A 22,234-nucleotide genomic window follows, 5' to 3' on the forward strand; every position below is an offset into this window, starting at 1 on the left:
TTCTTTATCACCATATTCATTAATTTTCACATGAAAACAACATTCTATCAACATAATTGTACACCAGCAAACTATGGCATACAGATCCATAGGAGGGCGATACGCACAACGGTAGAGGTAGTAGCAATCTGATGGTGAAATTGAAGGACAAGCAGAGTATTGGTTATTGTTTGTTAGATTATAATAACAGTAGGTTATTTTGGAATAGTTGAGGAGGAATAAGGGTTGAAGGATTTGGGATTTACTTTCCGCAAAAGGCCGACTTAAGGCGGAACCAAGTAGTTGCGCGAGAATGGGAATCCATTAGATTGGAGACTTGCACCAAGACTGGTGTGTTAATTGGACTCCATGAGTTGGACTTTGATAAATCCAAACTTGGTTTACAAAATAAATAGGATTTTCGGACTTATGAATTTTTGGGTTCAGGTTTAAGTTAGAAGGTTCAAGTTCAGCTCACACTTTAATACAAGTTTTGGAATCAAATCGAGTTTCACCTAAGCTCATAATTAAGTACATAAGTATATATATACACTTAATATTTATGAATTATTATAAATTTATATATAAATTGTTGGGTTTGGATTTTATCCCAGTTGATGGGATAAAACCTAAATCCAACAAAATAAACAATTGGTGGGATAAAATTCAAAGCCAACAAAATGAATGGTTGGTGGAATAAAACCCAAACCCATAAAATCCAAATCCAACAAAATGAACGGTTGGTAGAATAAAATCCAAATGTAACAAAATAAACAGTTGGTGGGATAAAACCCAAGTCCAACATAAATTATTAATATTTCATGGTACAATATGTATAATTATATATTATATATATTACCTAATATACAATTCTATATATATATATATTAATAATTGTACATATGTGATTAAGCAGAGTAAGAGAAAGAGAGGAAAAAGAAGAAATGAAGCACAAAGGAGTTGATTGATATAACATAGAGAAGGAAATGAGGTCTAATTCTGTTATGGTTAGAATTATTATCCCACTACACTAACGGAATTGGGCCTTCACAAATCCAGTTCAAACCAGTTGTGTAAATCTAACCTGATCTATAATTGGGTCAAATCTCCCCCATATCATGTTATAGACATCTATATCATTTCCATTAATGCATTTGAAAGGAAATTTTAGTAATCTCAATTAATGTTGTTATTATATACTTCCAATACAAGTGAAATCAATCTCATAAAAGTCGAAATTTTGCAGGTGCAATTCCAAATGAAATAGGGAATCTAACTATGTTGACGATTTTAAGTTTTGCCGACAACAAATTGACTGGTATGTCAAAGTTCCTAAGTAAAAGCTCTTAATTGCTTAAACCATTGGCAAAGTTCAGAATACAATTGGATCTATAAAATAAAAGGATCACAACTTTTTTTCCATTACAAGTCAAATCAAACTCATAAATGTTGCAATTTTGCAGGTGCAATTCCAACTGAAATAGGGGATTTAGCTATGTTGACAGAGTTAGATTTTGACAACAACAAATTGACAGGTATGGCTTCGTTCCTAATTGCATAGACTGTCTTTAAAACTCCGCATCAGGCTGATCTATAGGTAATAGGATAACTTAGGCCTATATTTCGGTTGAATGAAATCAACTTTTCCTTTTAACGGATTTGATATTCAAAGAGGTCGGTTTTAAAGCCTTGCTAGAAGGTTTTTATTTTGTGGGGTGGGGTGGGGGAGGGGGACCTAAAACTTCCTATTGTTCTAAAAGTTTTTTTTTCTTTTAATTTTAGAGCCTTGCCAATGGAAAGCTGTCGACGGTATGCTAACACAAAAGTACTTCACTATGTTACAGGTGGAATACCTGAAAAGATTGGGAACCTTCACAAATTGGAGGAGCTTCATTTACACAACAATACATTATCGGGTTCCATACCAGCAACAATTTTTAACATCTCATCTCTCAAAACAATTCAACTCTGCCAGAACAAGTTTTCAGGAACTATTCCTTTGACAATGAGTAATAAGCTAAGCAATCTGCAGTATTTTAATATTTACAATAATTTCTTGAGTGGAGTTATACCTAGCTTCATCTCAAATGCTTCTCGGCTAGTTACTTTGTCGCTTGACAATAATGAGCTTACAGGTTCAATCCCCGACTCTTTAGGAAGTTTAAGAAATCTAGAATATCTAAACTTGGCTTTCAACAAGCTGTCAAGTGAACCCTCATCTCCAGAATTAAGCATTTTCACTTTCTTGATGACTTGGAGATTCTTGAAATATCTAGGAGTGGATCAGAATCCTCTAAATGGTTTTCTACCTGCTTCTTTTTCTAACTATTCGACTCTGGAACACTTGAATGCATTCAGTTGTAAAATCAAAGGAAACATCCCAGTCGGAATCAGCAATTTGAGCAGTTTACTAGTTCTAGATTTTTCAGGTAATGAATTGATTGGATCTGTCCCAAGAACTATGCATAGTCTGGCAAATCTTCAGATGTTTTACTTGGACTCCAATCAAGTAAGAGATGTCTTGGACATTTTCTGTGGATTACATAGTTTGGGGTTGTTAGACTTGAGCCAAAATCAATTCTTTGGTAGTATTCCAGAATGCTTAGGAAATATGACAAATTTGAGACAAATTTTTCTAGACTCCAACAGGTTGACTTCCGTGATACCTGCTAAACTATTGAGCATGAAAAATCTCGAAATTCTCAACCTTTCATCAAATTTCATAAGTGGATCGTTACCTTTGGAGATTGGGAACCTCAAAGCAACGTACAGTTTGGATCTCTCGGCTAATCAATTGTTAGGCATTATTCCTACTACAATTGGGGAGCTGCAAGCTTTACAGAATCTTTCATTGGCAAAAAATAATTTGCAGGGCTCTATACCAGAATCATTTAGCCATATGGTCAGCTTGGAATTCTTGGACCTTTCACACAATAATCTCTCCGGCGTGATACCCAAGTCAATGGAGGCACTCAAATCTCTCAAGGAATGCAATGTTTCTTTTAATAGATTAAGCGGCGAAATTCCTCGAGACGGTCCCTTCAGAAACTTTACAGGTCAATTGTTCATGAACAACGAAGGACTCTGTGGTGACCCAAGGCTTGGTGTTCCACCATGTCAGTGTAATTCAAGAAAAAGAAAGGTACTTGTCATTAGTCTATCAGTGATTGCAGCAATAATGATAATAGCAATTGTAGCAATATTGGTTCTAAGGTGGTTGAAGGAGCCAAAGGGTTCAGGTGGAACAGAGTTGATGTCAGTGGCAAAATATGAAAGATTTTCCTACTATGACCTTTTGCACTCAACTGATAACTATAGTGAAAGCAATTTGCTTGGAGAAGGGAGCTTTGGTTCTGTTTACAAAGGTATCCTAAGTGATGGCATTGTTGTGGCTATCAAGGTATTCAACTTGCAAGTGGAAGGTGCATTAAAAAGCTTTGATAGAGAATGCGAGGTACTAAGGAGTTTACGCCATCGAAATCTTACAATGGTGCTCGGTAGCTGCTCCAACCCTGATTTTAAAGCCTTGGTACTCAAATACATGCCTAATGGGAATCTTGATAAGTGGTTGCACTTTCGTGACCATTTCTTAGATCTATTTCAAAGAGTAAATATAATGATTGATGTTGCTTGTGCATTGGAATATCTACATTATGGTTATGATACTCCTGTGGTACATTGTGACCTAAAGCCTAGTAATATCTTGCTTGATGAAGATATGGTTGCTCATGTAAGTGATTTTGGTATATCAAAAATGTTTGGCGAAGGAGAAAGTATTTTGCATACCAACACCCTCGCAACACTGGGATACATTGCACCAGGTTAATCTTTTATCCTTTTCAGTCTACATTTTCTTTGCTTCGACATTTGTCCATCTGTTGTTAATCTTTTAGCTAATTCCATTATTCTGACTATTGTAATCTTATGACAGAGTATGGATCAGAGGGGGTAGTTTCAACAAGAATTGATGTATATAGTTTTGGAATAGTTTTGATTGAAACTTTTTCCAGGATGAAGCCTAGTGATGAAATGTTTTCAGGAGATTTGAGCCTTAGAAGCTGGGTAGAAGATTGTCTTCCTGATGCACTTCAAGTCGTTGATGCAAACTTAATAAGGCCAGAGGATGAGCATTTCACTCACAAGCTAAAGTGTGTTTTATTGATCATGAATTTGGCTCTAAACTGCTGTAGAGAATCTCTAGGAGAAAGGATGAACATGAAAGATGTTTTAGCAAATTTGAAGAAAATTAAACAGCAGCTTCTTCTGATAGTAAGTACTTAGCAATTTTGTGCAAATTTTATCTTTCAAGGTAGGAAGTTACTTTCCTTATTCGTTTGCGCTCATGGCCTACTATTTCTTGTAGCCAACTGTCAGACCTTGAGTGGATCAGGTACAATGTTTTGACCAGATCAAACGGATATTGCTATATAGTTCAAAAGCTTGATTATTTGGAAGGCTCAAGAGTTATGTACTTGATTCCATAGGTGTCATTATATATGCCGAATTTGGACTTTCAGTTATGGGGCATAATAGATAATTGGTTTTATTTTGTTTTCTTTGAATTTTGAGCAAGTTCTTGGTTACTTTTTATGTGGACCTGATTATGTATCTTTTAGCCTTATCATGTATTAAGATTGCAATAAATGTTTCGTTACTACAAATGAATGCATCAGGTTGCTTAGGTTGCTCTCTAAACTACAGAAAGAATAGTAGCTGTCATCTGTTCTTCTTCCTTTACAACAGTTATATCCTACAAGCCGTTTAAAGAGTTAAGTGAAAGCATGGCTTTTGTTGGCAACTGTCACTTCCCTTTGTTCTAAATCACAAGTCTTTTGGGATTCTTTGAATCATCACATATCAGAACTTTAATAACCTTGCCTAATTTGAGTTGTCCATTTATACATGGAACGAAAATTGTGAGAAGTGAATTAGGTCGATATAAAACTCTATTGGACTTGGGGTGTGGAACAAAAACAGAGTTCTGCAATTATGAAGTATCTGAGAATTGGTGAAGCATTTTTATAAAGAAATGCACCATTTTAATTTAAAGAATGGTTAAGTATTGACTGTATTGAGGACACTGATGTAATAGTTACTAGCCAGAGATAATAACAATGTCCTTGTTGTTGGAGTCCTTTGATCTTATAGACTTTCAGCCAGCATCCTTTGATTTTTTTTTTTTTTTAGTTTTAACAAAAAAAAAGTCTAGTCTAATAGAATTCATGTAGATAATATTAGGGTGAAACATTGCAATTTTCAACACAGAGATTAGTTAAAAAGTTTCCAACACTGGGGTGGCAGAGCTACCTCAAAGGAAAAGTCTACTGACATGTGAGGCAAGTAAAGAAGAACATGCTTCCACTTACCAGGAAGTTTCTAGCAAAAGTTATCCTAGACCTAAATATATGTCCTTTCAAACTATTTACTTGTACACAATATAAACAAGCTCAGTTGGCACAGATTCTCTGTTTGGTTATCCTAAGTTGTTTAGGGAACTGAAGTGAACCAGTGTTACCAAAAAGAGAGCTTTGTCTTGATTAAATTCAATAAATAACGTACCAAAAAAAATGTACAAGTAAAGGGGAGAATTATATACATGCTTTAGAGGGCAACATTTGTTAGCTGTTTTACAAGAGAAGAAACAAAGGCTACAACCACTTAGCTCATATAAAATCAAAAGATCAATTATGATGTTATCACTGTTACCCTAAATTATTTGCACCTATATTTGGTCTAAATGTGGGAATATTTACGATGGCATCAAGCTATATCACTCTAAATTTCTCTTATGCGTACTATCTTTGGGGCTTTTGTTAGCTCTTAATGTGGAGAATTTTATTTTATTTTTAAAGTGAAGTTGGAACATCTCCAATTAGTATCCTCTCCTCAGGTTGCTCTGCTGAGCACTTGAAAGATAATTCCATTATTGATGGCATGCACTTTTACTATTTCTATTAGATTCTCTTCACATTGGCTTAATTTCTTTTAAGTGGATTCTTTATTTTGTATTGGAGTAACTAGTTTCTTAATTGTTTTAATTACTTGAAATAGTAGTTAAAGAATTTCCTTTTTATATGAGTTTAGGAATTAGAAACTATTTCCTATTTTGTATGAGTTTAGGAATTAGCATTTAAATCCTATTGTTATTTTGATGTTGGTCCATAAATGTGACTTATAAATAGGTGGGGATTGGTGTACTACAAAGTGGCACACAAGGAGTCATGTAACTTTGTACATGGGGTAAGAGAGGACTTTTAGGTGTGAGAGATGGTATACAACCGTTGGGTTTGGATTTAAATTGTATTCTTGTATAAGATTTTTTCCTTTCATAACAAAAAACGGGTATTCTCTCTATGGATGTAGACTCAATAAGGAACCACGTTAAATTTTGTGTATTGTTTATTTTTATACTACTAACTTGTTTATCATTAAATTATTATGTACTTAATTTTTCAATAGTGATTCATTCCGTGTCTGAAACCCAATAAATTGGTACTATATTAGAGTGGGGTTCATTATTAGATCTTGATTGACTATTAACATCAGAGGTCTGAATCCCATCAAACTAAATTTTTTTTCTTCTATTCAAAAGGATGCTGTTATTTCTAGATCTAACAAAACATTTTAGGGTAAATTCCACTTTACCCCCTGTGGTTTAGCCTTTTTTTACATAACTCCCCTATAGTTTCAAAAGCTATACATAACTCCCTTATGGTTTGGATTAAAGTGTCAAAGTGACGGGAATGATCATTTATAACGGCGTCACCTAAAATGTCAAAATTACCCTTATGTAAAGTTGAAATTTATGTATTAACCAAGGGGGGTTATGTGTATATATTGAAAATCATAAGGGGGTCATATGGTAAAATATTAAACCATAAGGGGGTTATATGATAAAATATAAAAATTATACGGGGTTAATGTGTCATGTATTTATAAGGGTAATTTTGATATTTTTAGAAGTTCTGTTACGAGTAACTATTTCCGTTACTTTGACACTTTAATCCAAACCATGAGGATGTTATGTATAGCTTTTAAAACCATAGGGGGGTTATGTTAAAAAAAGGGTAAACCACAGGGGGGTAAAATATTATTTACCCAACATTTTATTAAGTGGCTAGGAAAATGATTTATAGGCATTGGTGCTCTATTAGGACTTAGAACTGTCAACTACAAAAAATCAAATCTGGAAAGCAGAGTTTTACTAGGCCTTATTCTCGTTCGATTTAAATTTTGTGAAATCCAATTACAGAAATTGATTATAGAGAATAATTAAAATTTGTAAAAGCTACTTTTTGATAGATTATAGATTACAGCTTTTTTAGATAATTAAAAAATCTAGAATCTAAATACAAACGTAAATGCGAATGTAAAATAACAAAAAACTAATTATTTAAAATTAAAATATATAATTAGCTAAAATAATCAATCGAAAACAAATCCTAAGTATCAGAGTAATTTACTACCATAGGACGGAATTTAGCACCTCTAATATCCTCCAAGCAAAAGGTCCCGTACGTTGGGGGATACAACACAAAACTGAATGATTCAAGATTAATGGTGGAAAGTGATTGGGAGTCAGAGTCGGAGGATTTTCAGCAAAAAACTGAATGATAACCTTTTTTTTTTTTTTTTTTAAAGTGAATGATAACCTTAGAATCTAACGGAATAGTGGCTTGGTTATTACAGTCATCGCATCTAGGTGGCCTACACAATTTGGAAACTTCCTTAAAGAAATCAATCGTGCTTTTGTTTTTTTTATCTTCTCTTGATTTCTCACCTGTTGAAAATCCTTTTCCTTCCATCACTTTAACTATCCACTGCCCATTTCCAAAGAAATTTCTTCAATGGCCCATAATTCTACATCCATGTCACCTCAATTATTAGCACTATGTTGAATTCCCATTTGTGCAAACATAATATATAGTAGCAAGCCCCAAATAATTGTGCAAGTGGGAAATATGTGCTCAACATTCTTTCATGAGCTGAATATCTTCCGTATAGAAGACTTAGTCCAGTCTACCTGTAAATTGAATGATTGCACTAGCAAAATTCTCCAAACTCCAAAGCGCGTCTATAGAACCGAAAAAGAAGTACTGAATTTGAATACCTTTTATCTTCACAACTGTATACTAACAATGTTCCTCGATCCTAGAGAATCCCAAGCAGGAAAGGGTTTTGACATTGCATAGATTTTGTATTTTTCTACAAAAATAATATCTGACTTTCTGAAATTCCCAAACAACATCTAAACGAAAAAAAAGAGACGGAGAGAGATAGAAAAAGAATTCACTGTTGGACAGTTGCATATGTGGATTAAACACTACAAGTTTGCAACTGGAGAGATTTAAAGTTTTGAATCCTGGAAAAAAAAAATTGGTTGTTGGGCCAAAACCAAGTTCTGGTGTTGTGATTGTATCTTTAATCCTAAAAAGATGTAGCGTTGGACAACAATTCTCAGCCCCCCTCCTGCGCAACTCGTTTGGTCACGACAGCCCCTTGGAAGTCGTTGTCCAGCTTCCCACCAGGGATCGAGTCCCAGGGTTACCGTGTTCGAGGGGAAGGGGCCTCTCCTCCCGGGCCGGAGTGGGATTAATCGGGCTCCGTAAGGATTGATCCGGACACTGACTCCGTCAGCAAAAAAAAAAAAAAAAGACAACAATTCTCAGCCCCATGCTCTTAAAAAAAAAAAAAAATCTTGTTTTGCACTAAATTACATTGTCCTCTTGATCAATGAGTCTCAGCTAGGGCCCACAGGTTTCATGTCTGTCCAGATTTTGTGGGAAGCAGAGACAGATTTTTTTTTTTAAAAAAAAAAAGGAAAAAGATTTTCGAACAAAATGTTTTCCACATACCTGAAGAAGACATAGAAAAACTTCATATATAAATAGAGTCATAAATTCGACCATAAAAACAACACTAAAAATCTAGCTTGGTACCCATTGGGTAGTTATTGAAGCACCCTAATTTCAACATTTGATAAGGCAGAAGAGTAGCACTAATCCTTTTGTTGGAGCTATGTTATCCCATAAAAGTTCACAAATCAAACTGCCAGCCAATTTCTGCACCCATAAACCACTATATTTTTGGTGTTGGTGGAGCAAATATCAGCCCAAGTAACTTCTTTCACATTGACGTTTCCATCTTTCAGGTATCCGATAAAGTGTCAAGTTGACGTTTTATCTTCTTAAGCGCTGCCACAACTTCTTTCATATTGATCTGATCTTGTGGGCATTCGGTGCAGCAACTTAGAGTTAATTTGAAGATCATTGAAACACACTCCAATTTCTCACTGAAATGCTCATCTTGTTGCCTGAGTAAGTTGCCATCTATAACCTGAACTGTTGCATTAGGTACAGATTCTTCTATCCAATTCTTCAGGGTCAAATCTTCATTGAATATCTCATCACTAGGCTTCATTCTTGAAAATGTTTCCATCAAAATTATGCCAAAACCGTACACATCAATTCTTGTTGACACTAGGCCTTCAAGTCCAAACTCTGTACTGCACAAGGAAATCTATCAATCTATCATAGTTGAAGGGAAAGAGAAAACTCATGAAATTGACATATTTTCATACAAAAAAGAGATATAAAAGCAATTAAAGAAAAAGTCAGATATGCTCAACCTGGGCCATATATCCAAGTGTTGCAAGGGTCTTGGTATGCATAACACTGTTTCTCTCATCCAAGAATCTTGCAATACCAAAATCACTTACATGCGCAATCATATGTTCGTCAAGCAATATGTTACTAGGCTTCAAATCACAATGAACCACCGGTTTTGCATAGCCAAAATGGAGATATTCCAATGCCGAAGCAACATCCACCATCATGCTTATTATTTGCACTAAATCCAAGCAATGGTTGTGGGAGTATAACCTTTTCTCAAGGCTCCATTGGGCATATATTCGAGCACTAAGGCTTTGAAGTCTAGGTTAGAGCAACTACCAATCACTTTGATCAGGTTTCTGTGGCGAAGGTTGCGCAAAATTTCACATTCCATATCAAAACTCCTAGAAGTGACTTCTAAGAGGAAAGAGAAAACTTTCGCAGCAACAACTGTCCCATCTGTTAAAGTACCTTTGTATACAGATCCAAAACTTCTTTTGCCAAGTAAATTACTGTCATCATAGTCATTGGTTGCTTGGACCAGTTCATAATACGAAATCCTTTTCGGCAGTCCCATGGGCAACAAATCAGCATTTCTTGAAACCTCATTCTTCCTTTGCAACAGCAATTACTGCTGCTGTTATACTCAATATAATGCCTAACATGTGAAATACTTTTTTGTGACTCCAACATGGAGGAACATGAAATCTTTGGGCTCCACACAATTCACCATTACACATGAATGATTCGTGTGTGAAGTTCTCAAAAGGACCACCAGAGGGAATTTCTCCTCCTAAGTGGTTGAAAGAAAGATTAAGATGAGTGAGATATGAGAGTACCTCCAAGGACTTTGGGATGGGACCTGATAGATTGTTATTGGATAGGTCCAAAACCTCCAAGCTTATAATATGACCGTGTGAGTCTGGAATAGGTCCCTCAAACTGATTTTGTGCTAAAGAAAGGTTGGCTAGACTTTGCAAACCTCCAATGGAACTTGGAATACTTCCACTAAGATGATTTCTTGGACCCAATAGTGTTATTGCCTTCAAATTTTGAACTTCTTGAGGTAGTGAGCCACTCAGTAAATTAGAGGACAAATCCAAATACAAGAGATCGGTGAGGTTCCATAAGCCAGCAGGAATGCTTGAGTTTAAGAAGTTTCCATCAAAGAAAATTTCTCTCAGCGAACTAACATTGCTTAAGCATGATGTTATTGACCCACGAAGCTGATTTGCTTTCAGATACAATTTGTATAAGCTCTTTAACTCGCAAAGACTATTTGGAATTGAACCACTCAGTTGATTGGATGTCAAACTTAAACCTTGGAGTTTTTGCAAGTGTCTCACTCCGATGGAAGGGGTCCACGCTATTGATTTCCATATAGACTCAAAGTCAATAGATTGCTCAAATTCCCAAATGCATCGGGAATGCTTCCCTTGATTCTACAATAAATAGGCATAGAATTTCTCCATAGAAGTTGAAAGATTCCCAACCGATACCGGAAGAAAACCATGCAATGGATTGTCACCAAAAGATAAGTGTTTTAGATACTTACAATTTGTCAAGTAATTGATAAAACTCAATTCTCTTGATGAAGGTTCAGTTGCCAAATGATTTTCATAGAGAATCAGCCGTCTTAGAAGTCTTAGGTCCCCAATAGAGTTTGGAACTGGACCACTAAATCTGTTTGAATTCAAGACCAACACAGTTAATTTAGATGCATTTGAGATTGAGGGTGGTATTACTCCATCACACTCATTCATATTGAGACAAAGTTCTTCGAGGTTGATTAATCCATAACCCATGGAGGGCGGAAGTCTTCCAGAAAGCTTATTGCCCTCAAGGCCCAATATTTGCAGTGTTGAGATGTTGAAAATTTGAGCGGGTATGGATCCAGTTAGGCTATTGAAGTCCATATTAAGTACTTCTAGATACTTTAGGTTGCCAAACTCTTCTGGAATGCTACCTGAGTTATGAAATATACAAATGTTAATGCATAAAATGGATCCCAAATATTATGAGCTAGGATAGTACAATGTTCATGAAATGTGTGGTACCTGTCAACTTACTGTCACTGAGAGATCGTATCCTAAGCCAAGTTAAGTTTTCAACTTCCTTTCTTTTTTTTGGTAAGTGAAAAGGTTTTGAATTGAGAACCTCTTACTTGTAATTTCTCTCATTTTAATATTTAAACCGACCCTTTCTCCCAAATTCTCAACCTCTATGAAAATCACACTTACAAAATTGTCTTTAGACGGTAAAACCTGATTCTAAAAACTTTGTACTAGTGAAATATGATTGACCAGTATGTAAATTAAAATTTCAGAACCTAAGATTTTACATTCAAGCATCAAAAATTATTGGGCAGTATATTCAAATTATGAGCTGGATGATTTTTTTTTTAACTTATGTTAAATTGTTGTAAAGAATTTACCTAAAACCTTTTTTCTTATTAAAAAAAATGTTTCTACTATGATTATTAGACTTTTTTCTAAGACTAGTTTGAAGTACGTGCTTTGCAGGTTGCATGGCTCTATTTGTACTTATTCTTTGTGATGATGTTTTCTCAAAAATGAATTGCCTTCCCTTAATTAAAGTAAAATATAGATACTATAAAGAATTTAACCGCACAATATGAAACATTATCTATATTCTCTCCATAATGTAATCCATACTTTTGGTTTCTTTGTGTTATTTTGCAGCCCAAAATCTTTAAATTAAAATTTTTAACTCAAAAATTCTCAAACAACTAAAATGAATTTGCACTACAACCAACACAAGATATATATACATACACATATGTGTATCTATGTATGTATGTATGCATGCATGCCTGCCTGTCTATAGGGTTTAAAGATGACAAAAGGGCAAACTTGCATACATATGACATGGAGTTGTTGTTTTGTTCTATATTTTGTTTTTTTTTCGTAAAAAAAAAAAAGTTTGGGTGGGTTCGGCTCCGGTTACCACCACAGGGCAGGGCAGGCCTCCAAGAGCATATGTCACTTATAGAGGTACTTACAAATCGCCCACCAATACAACCCTTACATCACCAACACAGCCCTCTTTTGTTCTTTCGTTTGTTAACAGCAATGCATGTATTACCGTGCATGAACTTGGTTAACATTTACAACCATGATAAATAATTACATTATCTTCTTGTACATGATCACGTAATTATGTGTTTTTATAAACCTCTTGTAAATTTAGTATCAAGTATTTGAACTTTGAAATTCGATTTAAGTAAAACAAATCATATAGGTTAGTTTGAACCATTCTTTTGGTATTTTTCCCAATTAGATTAAGTCAATTTTCCTAATTAACAAACATGGCCCCAATATTTGTGTGCCTTCGAATTCCCTTCATACAAGCCTTTAAACTACTAATCAATACAATATTTAATTGTTTGAGAATATATAACTAGTTATATGCGGCACTTTTTTTTTTATTTCAAGTAAAAATGCAAAAAGAGTTAGGACGGTACCATCTAATCGTTGTGACCAAGATATAGTTCCTGGAGTGCCGTCAAATTCCCAACTTCTTCTGGCATCACTCCACTAAAGTTGTTGTATGACAACCCCAGTACACGAAGCTTTGAACATTTGGATAAGGATGCTGGTATCATACCACTTAATTTGTTATAGAAAAGATCAAGCCATTTGAGTCTTTGAAGACGGGAACATATGCTGACTGGAAGACTACCAGATTGGCTATTACCAGCAAAATCAATAGTCTCCAATGACGAAATATTGAACACCTCCGTGGCAAAGAACCGGAAAGCTGATTGTTGTTGATTTCCACTATCTTCAATTTGTTTAGATTCCCAATCTCCATTGGAATTGTCCCTTGCAGAGAATTAAATGACAGTCTTAAATTCCTAATCAATAAAATATTTAGGAAATATCGTTCAAAATGTCCCCCACAATTTGCAAAATGATTTTTTTCGTCTCTCATTCTTAAAAGTGTACTTTTACGTCCCTTACAAATTCACATTGGTCAAATTTGGTCCCTATCTAGGTTTCTGCCTAGTTTTGGGTAGGAATCTACCATATGTCTTACATGTGATCATTTTTTAAGGACAAAATTATCAAATCAAAATTTACATAATCTGATCCACAGTCCCTCACATTTTATAAAATGAATTGTTTCGTTCCTTACATTTCACAAAATAAATTTTTTTTATCCCTCACATTTTACAAAATGAATTTTTTCATCCCTCATTGATTATGTGTAATAACTTTTTTTTTTTTAAAAAAACTCATGTATATATTTATTTGATTTCACCTGAACAATACGAATAGCATGTAATATATCTCTATTTAATTTCACTTGAACAGTATGTTCAGGTGAAATTAAATAGATCAGGCGAAATTAAATAGATATATACACGAATTTTAACAAAAATTGTTAGTTTTTTATTTTCTTTTACTCGAAAATTGAAAACAAAGAAGACAATTAATCCTAAACTTTATCAAGTGTTTATATCGAATTAAATTTGACCAGAAAAAATAAACAAAGAAAAAGTATGACAAAAAGAAGTGATTGACACTTTCAACTTTTAAAACAAACATAAGACAAGTAATTCAACTGTTGGTTTTAAAGATGGCGAGTAGAAACTTTAGATTTAAACTACAATTTGTTAGCATGATTATAGAATTCGAGTTAAGACCGATTAATTAGATGGCCTTATTACACAACTCAATAAATGAATTATTACCAAAAAAGAAAATGTCACAAATATTGAATAGGTTCATATGGTGAAATCGAATATATATATATAGGTTTAAAACAAAATCGTTAGTTTTAAACCCATAAATATATATTGAATAGCATGTGTACAACTACAATTAGTCTATTTATGTGAAATCAAATGAAGATATATTATACGCTATTCGTATTGTTCATGTGAAATCAGATAGATATATATGTGAATAAAAAAAAAAATTATTCGTACACATGATCAATGAGGGATGAAAATATTCATTTTGTGAAATGTGAGCGACGAAACAATTCATTTTGTGAAATGTAAGAGACTATAGATCCAATTTGACAATTTTGCCCCTAAAAAATAATCACATGCAAGGCACGTGGTGAATTTCGGTCAAAAATTAATCGGAAACCTAGGTAGGAATCAATTAACCAATTTGAATTTGTAAGACGTAAAATTATACTTTTAAAAGTAAGGGATAAAAAAAATTATTTTACAAAATGTAAATTAAGGACGTTTTGAACGATTTTTTCAAATATTTATTTGTTTGAGGATATATAACTAGTTAATGCAACCCCCTTTTTTTTTTTTTATTGATTTCAGCATAAATGCAAAGAGTTAGGATGGTACCTTCTAAATCGTTGTGACCAAGATATAGTTGCTGGAGTGCCGTCAAGTTCCCAACTTCTTCCGGCATAACTCCACTAAAGTTGTTGTATGACAACCCCAGTACACGAAGCTTTGAACATTTAGATAAGGATGCTGGTATCATGCCACTTAATTCATTATGGGAAAGGTCAAGCCATGAGAGTCCTTGAAGACGGGCACATATGCTGGATGAAAGACTACCAGACAGGCTATTACCTTGAAAAGCAATAATTTCCAATGCGGAAATATTGAATATCGCCAATGGCAAAGAACCTGAAAGCTAACTACTATAACCCTCCTTATTGTTTGGATTAAAGTGTCAAAGTGACAGAAATGATTATTCGTAACGGAGTCACTTAAAATGTCACACCTTTCTGAAAATCATAAGGGGACTATATGGTAAAGCATTAAACTATAAGGGGGTTATATAATAAAATATAAAATCATATAGGATTAGTGTGTCATGTATTTATAAGGGTAATTTTGATATTTTTAAAGATTCTGTTACGAATAATCATTTCCGTCACTTTAACATTTTAATTCAAATTATGGGGGGTTATATATAGTTTTTGAAACTATAAGCGAGTTATGAAGAAAGATACTAAACCACAGGGAGGATAAAAAGTAATTTGCCCTTTTTTTTCAGTAGCATTTTTTCTAAATCTTGTGATTCTTCTTTAGAAAATGAATATTAAGCAAAATCTAGGGTAACCTGAATGCTTCTTAAAAAATGATTGCCAAAGGCTGTCAGCTCATTTTCTTTTTTAATTTTTAAATTTTCTTTTTTTTTTTGTCATAGTATTCATTTTCTTATATGTTTGCAAAGAAACTGTTAAAAGTCTTTAACGTGCATTCTGGAATATTGGGGTAGGTCGACCAAGACTTCACAACGTACACCGACAGTAGAATGCATTTTTTCCTCATAATTGTGGTACGTCATCTTTCGTTCAACACAGAAACAAGTTCAACGATGCTTTATTTTACACTTATATTCCTAATGAAGCCAGAAAAATTACAAAGCAGTTTCGCTGATCTTATACTTTCCTCAGTTGCGATGTTTAAATGTGTCATCACAAGATGAGTTGAAATAAAGCTAGAGTTACCTACCAACCAGTTGCTCAATGCTATCTCCTCAGAGTTTAAACGGGAAGCATAGATTAAATATTCTTCTTGTCTTGTATAAGTTCTGGATCTTCACGAAAAGAATGTATAAACTATTTTACTTGCAATTATTTGAGATAAATTCTTTAAAGTAGAACCAAGTCTTAATAGAACTGTTAGAGATTAAAAATGAAGTAGTTCATCCAAAAGTATGCAGTATGCACAATTGAACCATTCAAAGACGGAAGATAAATGAACTAATACCTCATCCACGTATACCCCTCCTCTATTGCAAATGTAGGTTCCATCAACAATTTACTGTTTGCCCTAATTTCACTCTGCACCCTTGATGCTTATACCAATCCTCAATTTCTATCTGACTATTTCATTTTATGTGATTTAATCTTATAGTCATATTGTATTTCTTACTTTACATTTTTGGAAGCTAAATGATTCACATTTTAAAGTTATCTACCCATACCATATTATCCGAATCTCTCACTCTATGAAATTGAGGGGATGAAAAAAATGGTGCAAATTTAAAAATTTTAAAAATGTTCAAGACCATTATATAATTTTATTAAATTTGATGGGGAGGGGGAATTGCCTACCCTCAATCCTATGTGGCTTCGCCACTGCTTGCAATAGCATCTTTGTGTATCTCTAATTTTTAATCCATTATTGACATAATTTTTTTCTCGATATTCATCCAAAAAAATTTTTTTACGTTGTTAACCGGTGGTCTTAACTCCACTATTGATTGGCAGCCCAGAAAGGACCACTAATTCCCTTGTTCTAAAATGTGCATATAACTCTTGAAAAAATTCGTAGACATTTTTTTTTCTCATGTAGTGTACGTAACGCATTCATACAGTGATTTTGAGTTAAGACTCATGGATGTGGGTTTACAATGATACTTTCATATTGTAGAATTCGTTCGTGCATATGTACATGTATGACAAAATAACTTGATCCTAGAAGTGCTTGTACATCAACACCAATTTTGGTTTTGACATGGTCACATGAGCAGAAAAGTGTAAGCTATTTGATCGTTTGAATCAGTCATCATAAGCAGTAATGCCATGGAGTCGTCTCCTAAGTCCCTTAACATACACGTTTTCAGTTTTGTAATAAATGTTGTAATGGTCTAAAAAACATAAGCGTTGGTATAGTCTTGGGATACACTATAAGTTGATCGGGACATCATCCTTCATTGCTATAAAAACCAATGATAGAAAGACATCATTTCTAAGATAAAGCCTTATAAACCAGACATCTACGCACGAAAATTCATGTACTACGATACAATCTTCTTGAAATTTTAGCTTGTTTAAATTATTTCTCTAATTTTACTAAGCCCATTAATTTCTTGGTCCACTGATTTGGTAGGTATCCATCAAGGAAAAAGAGAAAAACAAGTTTGTAGATTTATTATGAGAGGGTGGATGAAGTTTTGATTTCTATTTTATGTCCAAAGTCCAATCTCAGATTTTCTTCTAGTTTTCTTTCAAAGTGAGTTCCTGTTTCAGCTGAAATTCATGTACCAATTTATGGAGTTCCTGTTGAGTGATGACATTACTCTTGAATGTGTTACAAGTCGTTGCGCGTTGGAAATTTTACTACTGCATTATTTTCTGGGAAAGTTTCGATAGCATAATTTTTGGACCCTTTTTTTATGCATGCATTAAAGAAGGAAGTAAGCTTCAAAATTTTTCTCCATAGACACGTGGAGATTTAAAAAAAAAAGTAAGAGAAGGATGGAATTTAACAATAAAAATAAAGAGAAAGAAAGGACATTTGAACCCAAGATCTCTAAAGCACATAGAGATTAAAAAGAAGATATTTATTATGATACATATACTGTTGAAAACCAGTTGTATCAGGCATAGAGAAATCTATAGTCGTATCATGTAGTTTGTCACACTTTATAAAGAGGGTAAATTACAGTTAATCTCTCCTCTAGTCTAACTTCTTACCAGATTCTCATTATGGTTTGAAAATAAGCACATAACCTGCCTTGGTTTCTAACAAATTAAAACTCATTCTAACAAGAAGGCTCAAAATTATTCAAAAAAGTTTGATATTGATCTAACCCACCTCAATTGTAATACCATCAAGAAATGTTGCATAATAGTATTTGAAAAATACACTTAAAAGAATAGGACAATACTTCAAGTCTCACACTTACAGACATGAATTCAACCGGTTGGTACAGTTGAACCTTTCTTTTTAAAGGTAGCCCTCAAAAAAATTATAATTTATGCAACAGCCCATCACTGTCCAACCAAAAACACAGCCTAATCCCACTCCGGCACCAACTGACAAAATCATGCAGAAGTCTTCTCTTTCTATTTCTCCCCTCCAACTCAGATTCTACCTTTACCTTAAAATTCATCAGACCTTAAAGTCATGAATGGCAAACCACTTTATGGTGGTTTGCATAACCACACCCAACAATTAAATCAACACTACTATGTTATGGATCTTTTCACACCTGTTTGCACTTGTTTTAGCTTTCAAGTACACCAACAGAAGACAAAATAGGAGTTAGATATTTTCCAATTTAGTTATGTTACACTTTGAAGCCTAGTAGTCAACAGACCAAATTTTATATAAGCACCTGAAAGTTCATCTTTGCAAAACAAAGTTAGAGTGGAAAACTCAATTTATGTAGGGAAGGGAGATTTGGGTACAGGGAAATTAATGTAAGAGGGAATCTGATATGATACTGCCGAGTTTGGCATAAAAGCTGTATAGGCAGTGTTTGGAGGAGCCGAAGGGAAAGACTTGTGGTGAGATATTGGCCATGGCGGAGAAGAGAAGAAAGATTTGAGTGATGGGTGGGGACGAAAAAAGATCCAGGGGCTCTTCGAAAAGGAAGGAGAAGAGGTTTGGGCAATGTTTTAAAAATCGGACCGTTAATTGAACCGGTGAAGTGAAATGATCAAGGTTCAACCGGTCAGATCTGTTCAATCCCAGTTCAATGATTTTTTAAAAAATAATTTATATAAATATATATATGCACAAAATAAGACATGTAATGGACTAATTTAATACTTTATATGATGAAAAGTTTACTATTTTTTAATAACTTGGATTTTTAAAAATAAAAATTTTAAATTATAAGTTAAAACAAATAAATTTCATCTCAATTTCAATTATATCTAAATCCAACCCAAAAATATCACAATATTTTGAAATTATACAAAATTCACGTCTATGAGAATTTAGATATTGTGAACTTAAATTTTAATTTACGTTTTAGGGATTTAGAAATTGCAATTTAAAAAAGGAAGTTTGGAGTTCGAAGGAAGTCAAGAGAATCGAAAATAGAAATGTAAACTTGATAAGAAACAAAAAATGAGATAAAAGTGAGTGGTTGTAGCATTAAATAATTTGGGTTAAAGAAAAATAATTCTTTTTTAACTTTTTTCAATTTAATGGACAAAAACAAAATTAAAAGATGGAAGAAAACATCAATAAATTAAAAATAAAGAGGTTTGATTAAAAAGGGAGTGACAAAAGAAAAGAGGATAGAGAGAGAGAGAGAGAGTTGAAGATTAAAAAGAAAGAGTTATGAGAGGATGAGATCTTTGTAAGAAAAATAGAAAAAAGAAATATGAGTGTTTGTTTTATATAAATAAGTTATCAAAAAAAACTAATAAGATGTGATGGTGCAATGGTTAATACATTGGTTTTCTATTACAAAAGGTCTTGAGTTCGAATTTTGATAGCTGCATTTTGCAAAACTTAAAAAAAAAAGAAAAAAAAGAGAGGAAAGTTGAAAACTGGAAACCTCCGGTTCAACGGTTTTCACGGGTCGACCGGTTTTTGATTGATTTTCTGACAAAGTCAACCGTGACATAGAACCCGATTCGTGGTTCAACCGATCAAACCGGCCGGTCCGATCCAATTTTCAAAACATTGGGTTTGGGTCGAGCAAGGGAGATGAGAGTTAGGAAAATACTAACTAACCGGTCGGCAACCCAATTATCTTTGAAATGAGTAGATAATAGTAAGGCTGAGATACGCTTGTAACTGAGTTATGACATAGTTACTAAATGTAACTTAAGTGTTATCAATGTGTTTAATCCTCTCATGATAAACTTGATCCTTGGCTAGACATATTGCACTGGGACTATCACAATATATATTAGCCTGATCCTGATGTAGGCCAAGATCTCCAACTAATCCCTTTAACTAAATTCCCTCCTTAGCAGCCTCCGTTAGTGCCATATACTCTGCTTCAGTAGTGGACAGAGTCACTGTAGGTTGTAGAGTTGCTTTCTAACTAACTACATAATGCCCAAGAGTGAAGACATAACCAGTCATCGACCTCCTACCGTCAACATCTCCAGCATAATCAGAATCTGAATAGCCTGTAACCAAACACTCTGTATCACCTCCATAGATGAGACCAACATCATACGTACCTCTCAGATAACGAAAAATTCGCTTCAATGCCAGCCAGTGCTCCTTTCCAGGATTAGCCATGAATCTGCTAACAACACTAACTGTATGTGCCAGATTAGGTCTAGTGCAGACCATGGCATACATCAAACTGCCCACTGCACTAGAATAGGGAACCTTAGCCATATACTCTATCTCTGCTTCTGACTGTGGTGCGAGTGTAACAGATAGTTGAGCATTTGCTGCACTCGGAGTATTCAAGGGCTTTGCTGTAGACATGCTAAATCTGGACAGTACCTTCTCAATATAGCTCTTCTGTGATAAGAAAAGTTTCTTCTAACCTCTATCCCTGAAAATCTCCATTCCCGGAATTTTCTGTGCTGCACCCAAGTCTTTCATCTCAAACTCTGCACTGAGAAGACTTTTCAACTTCTGTATATCAGTTTTGTTCCTCGCAACTATGAGCATATCATCTACATACAGAATCAAGTAGATCATCGAACCATCTTCAAGTTTGTTGTGATATACACAACAATCATACTGACTTCTGTTGTAGCCGAGCTCAATCATGTAGCCGTTAAACCTTTTGTACCACTGCCTTGGGGACTGCTTTAATCCATACAAGGATTTCTTCAACTTGCATACATAATATTCTTTTCTCGAAACATGGAATCCATCTGGTTGAATCATATAAATCTCTTCATCTAACTCTCCATGTAGGAAAGCTGTCTTCACGTCTAGTTGCTCAAGTTCTAAGTCCTGATGTGCAACCATTGCTAGTAGCACCTTGATAGAAGTGTGTCTGACCACTGGTGAGAAAATCTCATTGTAGTCTACTCATTCTCTTTGAGTGAACCCTCTTGCAACAACACGTGCTTTATACTTGATGCCCTCAACTGGAGAAATTCCTTCCTTCCTTTTAAAGACCCATTTGCAAGTCACAACCTTTCTCTCTGGTGACCGTTTGACCAATTCCCAAGTCACATTAATATGTGTGGAGTAATTATAAATATGGCTGGTACATCGGCAAAAGCATGTATCACGTAATTTTTCGCAAGTATACGGCTCAAGATTGAGTATAAGATATTAAGGGTCAAATCCATAGGGAAGATTGTTAATTACTGGTGGTTTTCAAACTTCTTTATTATTTAGACTACCACAAATGTAAGAGATTAAATCGACACTATAAACATGAAATAAAATTAATAAAATTAACAATAGAAAACTCCAAGGGTTATGGAATTTCTCACTACTTCTGCAAGTGAAATTGTCAGCTAAGTGAATGTTATTATATTGGCTAGTTATGACGTAATTTTCTCATGTATGTGAAGCCTACTCTCGTAGTGAATCAACTATACTTGTAGCTAAACTATGTATACTCTTATGGTTATGAAATTAACTACAAGCTCATTTTTCTATTAAATTACATGAGACAAGTCACTAAAGCCACAAACGTGCACCTCTACTCTCATGAGTATACTTTCTAGGTTTAGCACTTTTTTGAACTAGTGTTAAATCTCAATTCTCATTGCAAATTTAACACCTTAAAATTATCACAATTAATGGCCGGTTAATCATGATTAGAAAAGCAAAAGTGATAAATAACTTTTTCAAAATAATATCATCAAATAACCAAGTAAACATCACTAACAAGATATAGAAAGTTCATCCATAACTTTAGGCATAAACTTTAGTAAAACATGAAGAGAATGAAAGAAAAGACCATACTTGTATTATAACTAAACATAAACTCAAATACAAAAAAAAAAGTGACAGG

General features: G+C 34.1%; 3 protein-coding genes across 3 annotated transcripts in view; 1 reads left to right on the forward strand and 2 right to left on the reverse strand.

Annotated features, from left to right (window-relative positions):
- Positions 1-90, reverse strand: part of LOC113771119 (LRR receptor-like serine/threonine-protein kinase FLS2) — a 4,365-nt gene extending 4,275 nt beyond the window's left edge. The window contains exon 1 of the mRNA XM_027315739.1: positions 83-90. Within this exon, the coding sequence (XP_027171540.1) occupies positions 83-90 (8 nt within the window). The remainder of the gene's footprint in view (positions 1-82) is intronic.
- Positions 91-1,771: 1,681 nt separating this feature from the next.
- Positions 1,772-3,713, forward strand: LOC113771121 (probable LRR receptor-like serine/threonine-protein kinase At3g47570). The gene is made up of 2 exons (XM_027315740.1): positions 1,772-3,652; positions 3,696-3,713. Exons 1-2 carry the CDS (start codon positions 1,772-1,774, stop codon positions 3,711-3,713), a joined length of 1,899 nt encoding a protein of 632 aa, XP_027171541.1.
- Positions 3,714-10,195: 6,482 nt separating this feature from the next.
- On the reverse strand, positions 10,196-21,231 carry LOC113771122 (LRR receptor-like serine/threonine-protein kinase FLS2). The gene is made up of 6 exons (XM_027315741.1): positions 20,799-21,231; positions 20,391-20,726; positions 14,929-15,162; positions 13,092-13,394; positions 11,146-11,556; positions 10,196-10,956 (listed from the first exon to the last, which is right to left on the reverse strand). Exons 1-6 carry the CDS (start codon positions 21,229-21,231, stop codon positions 10,196-10,198), a joined length of 2,478 nt encoding a protein of 825 aa, XP_027171542.1.
- Positions 21,232-22,234: the final 1,003 nt, after the last annotated feature.

Source organism: Coffea eugenioides, chromosome 5 (assembly GCF_003713205.1).
Source record: "Coffea eugenioides isolate CCC68of chromosome 5, Ceug_1.0, whole genome shotgun sequence".
In the NCBI taxonomy this organism is placed as follows: domain Eukaryota; kingdom Viridiplantae; phylum Streptophyta; class Magnoliopsida; order Gentianales; family Rubiaceae; genus Coffea; species Coffea eugenioides.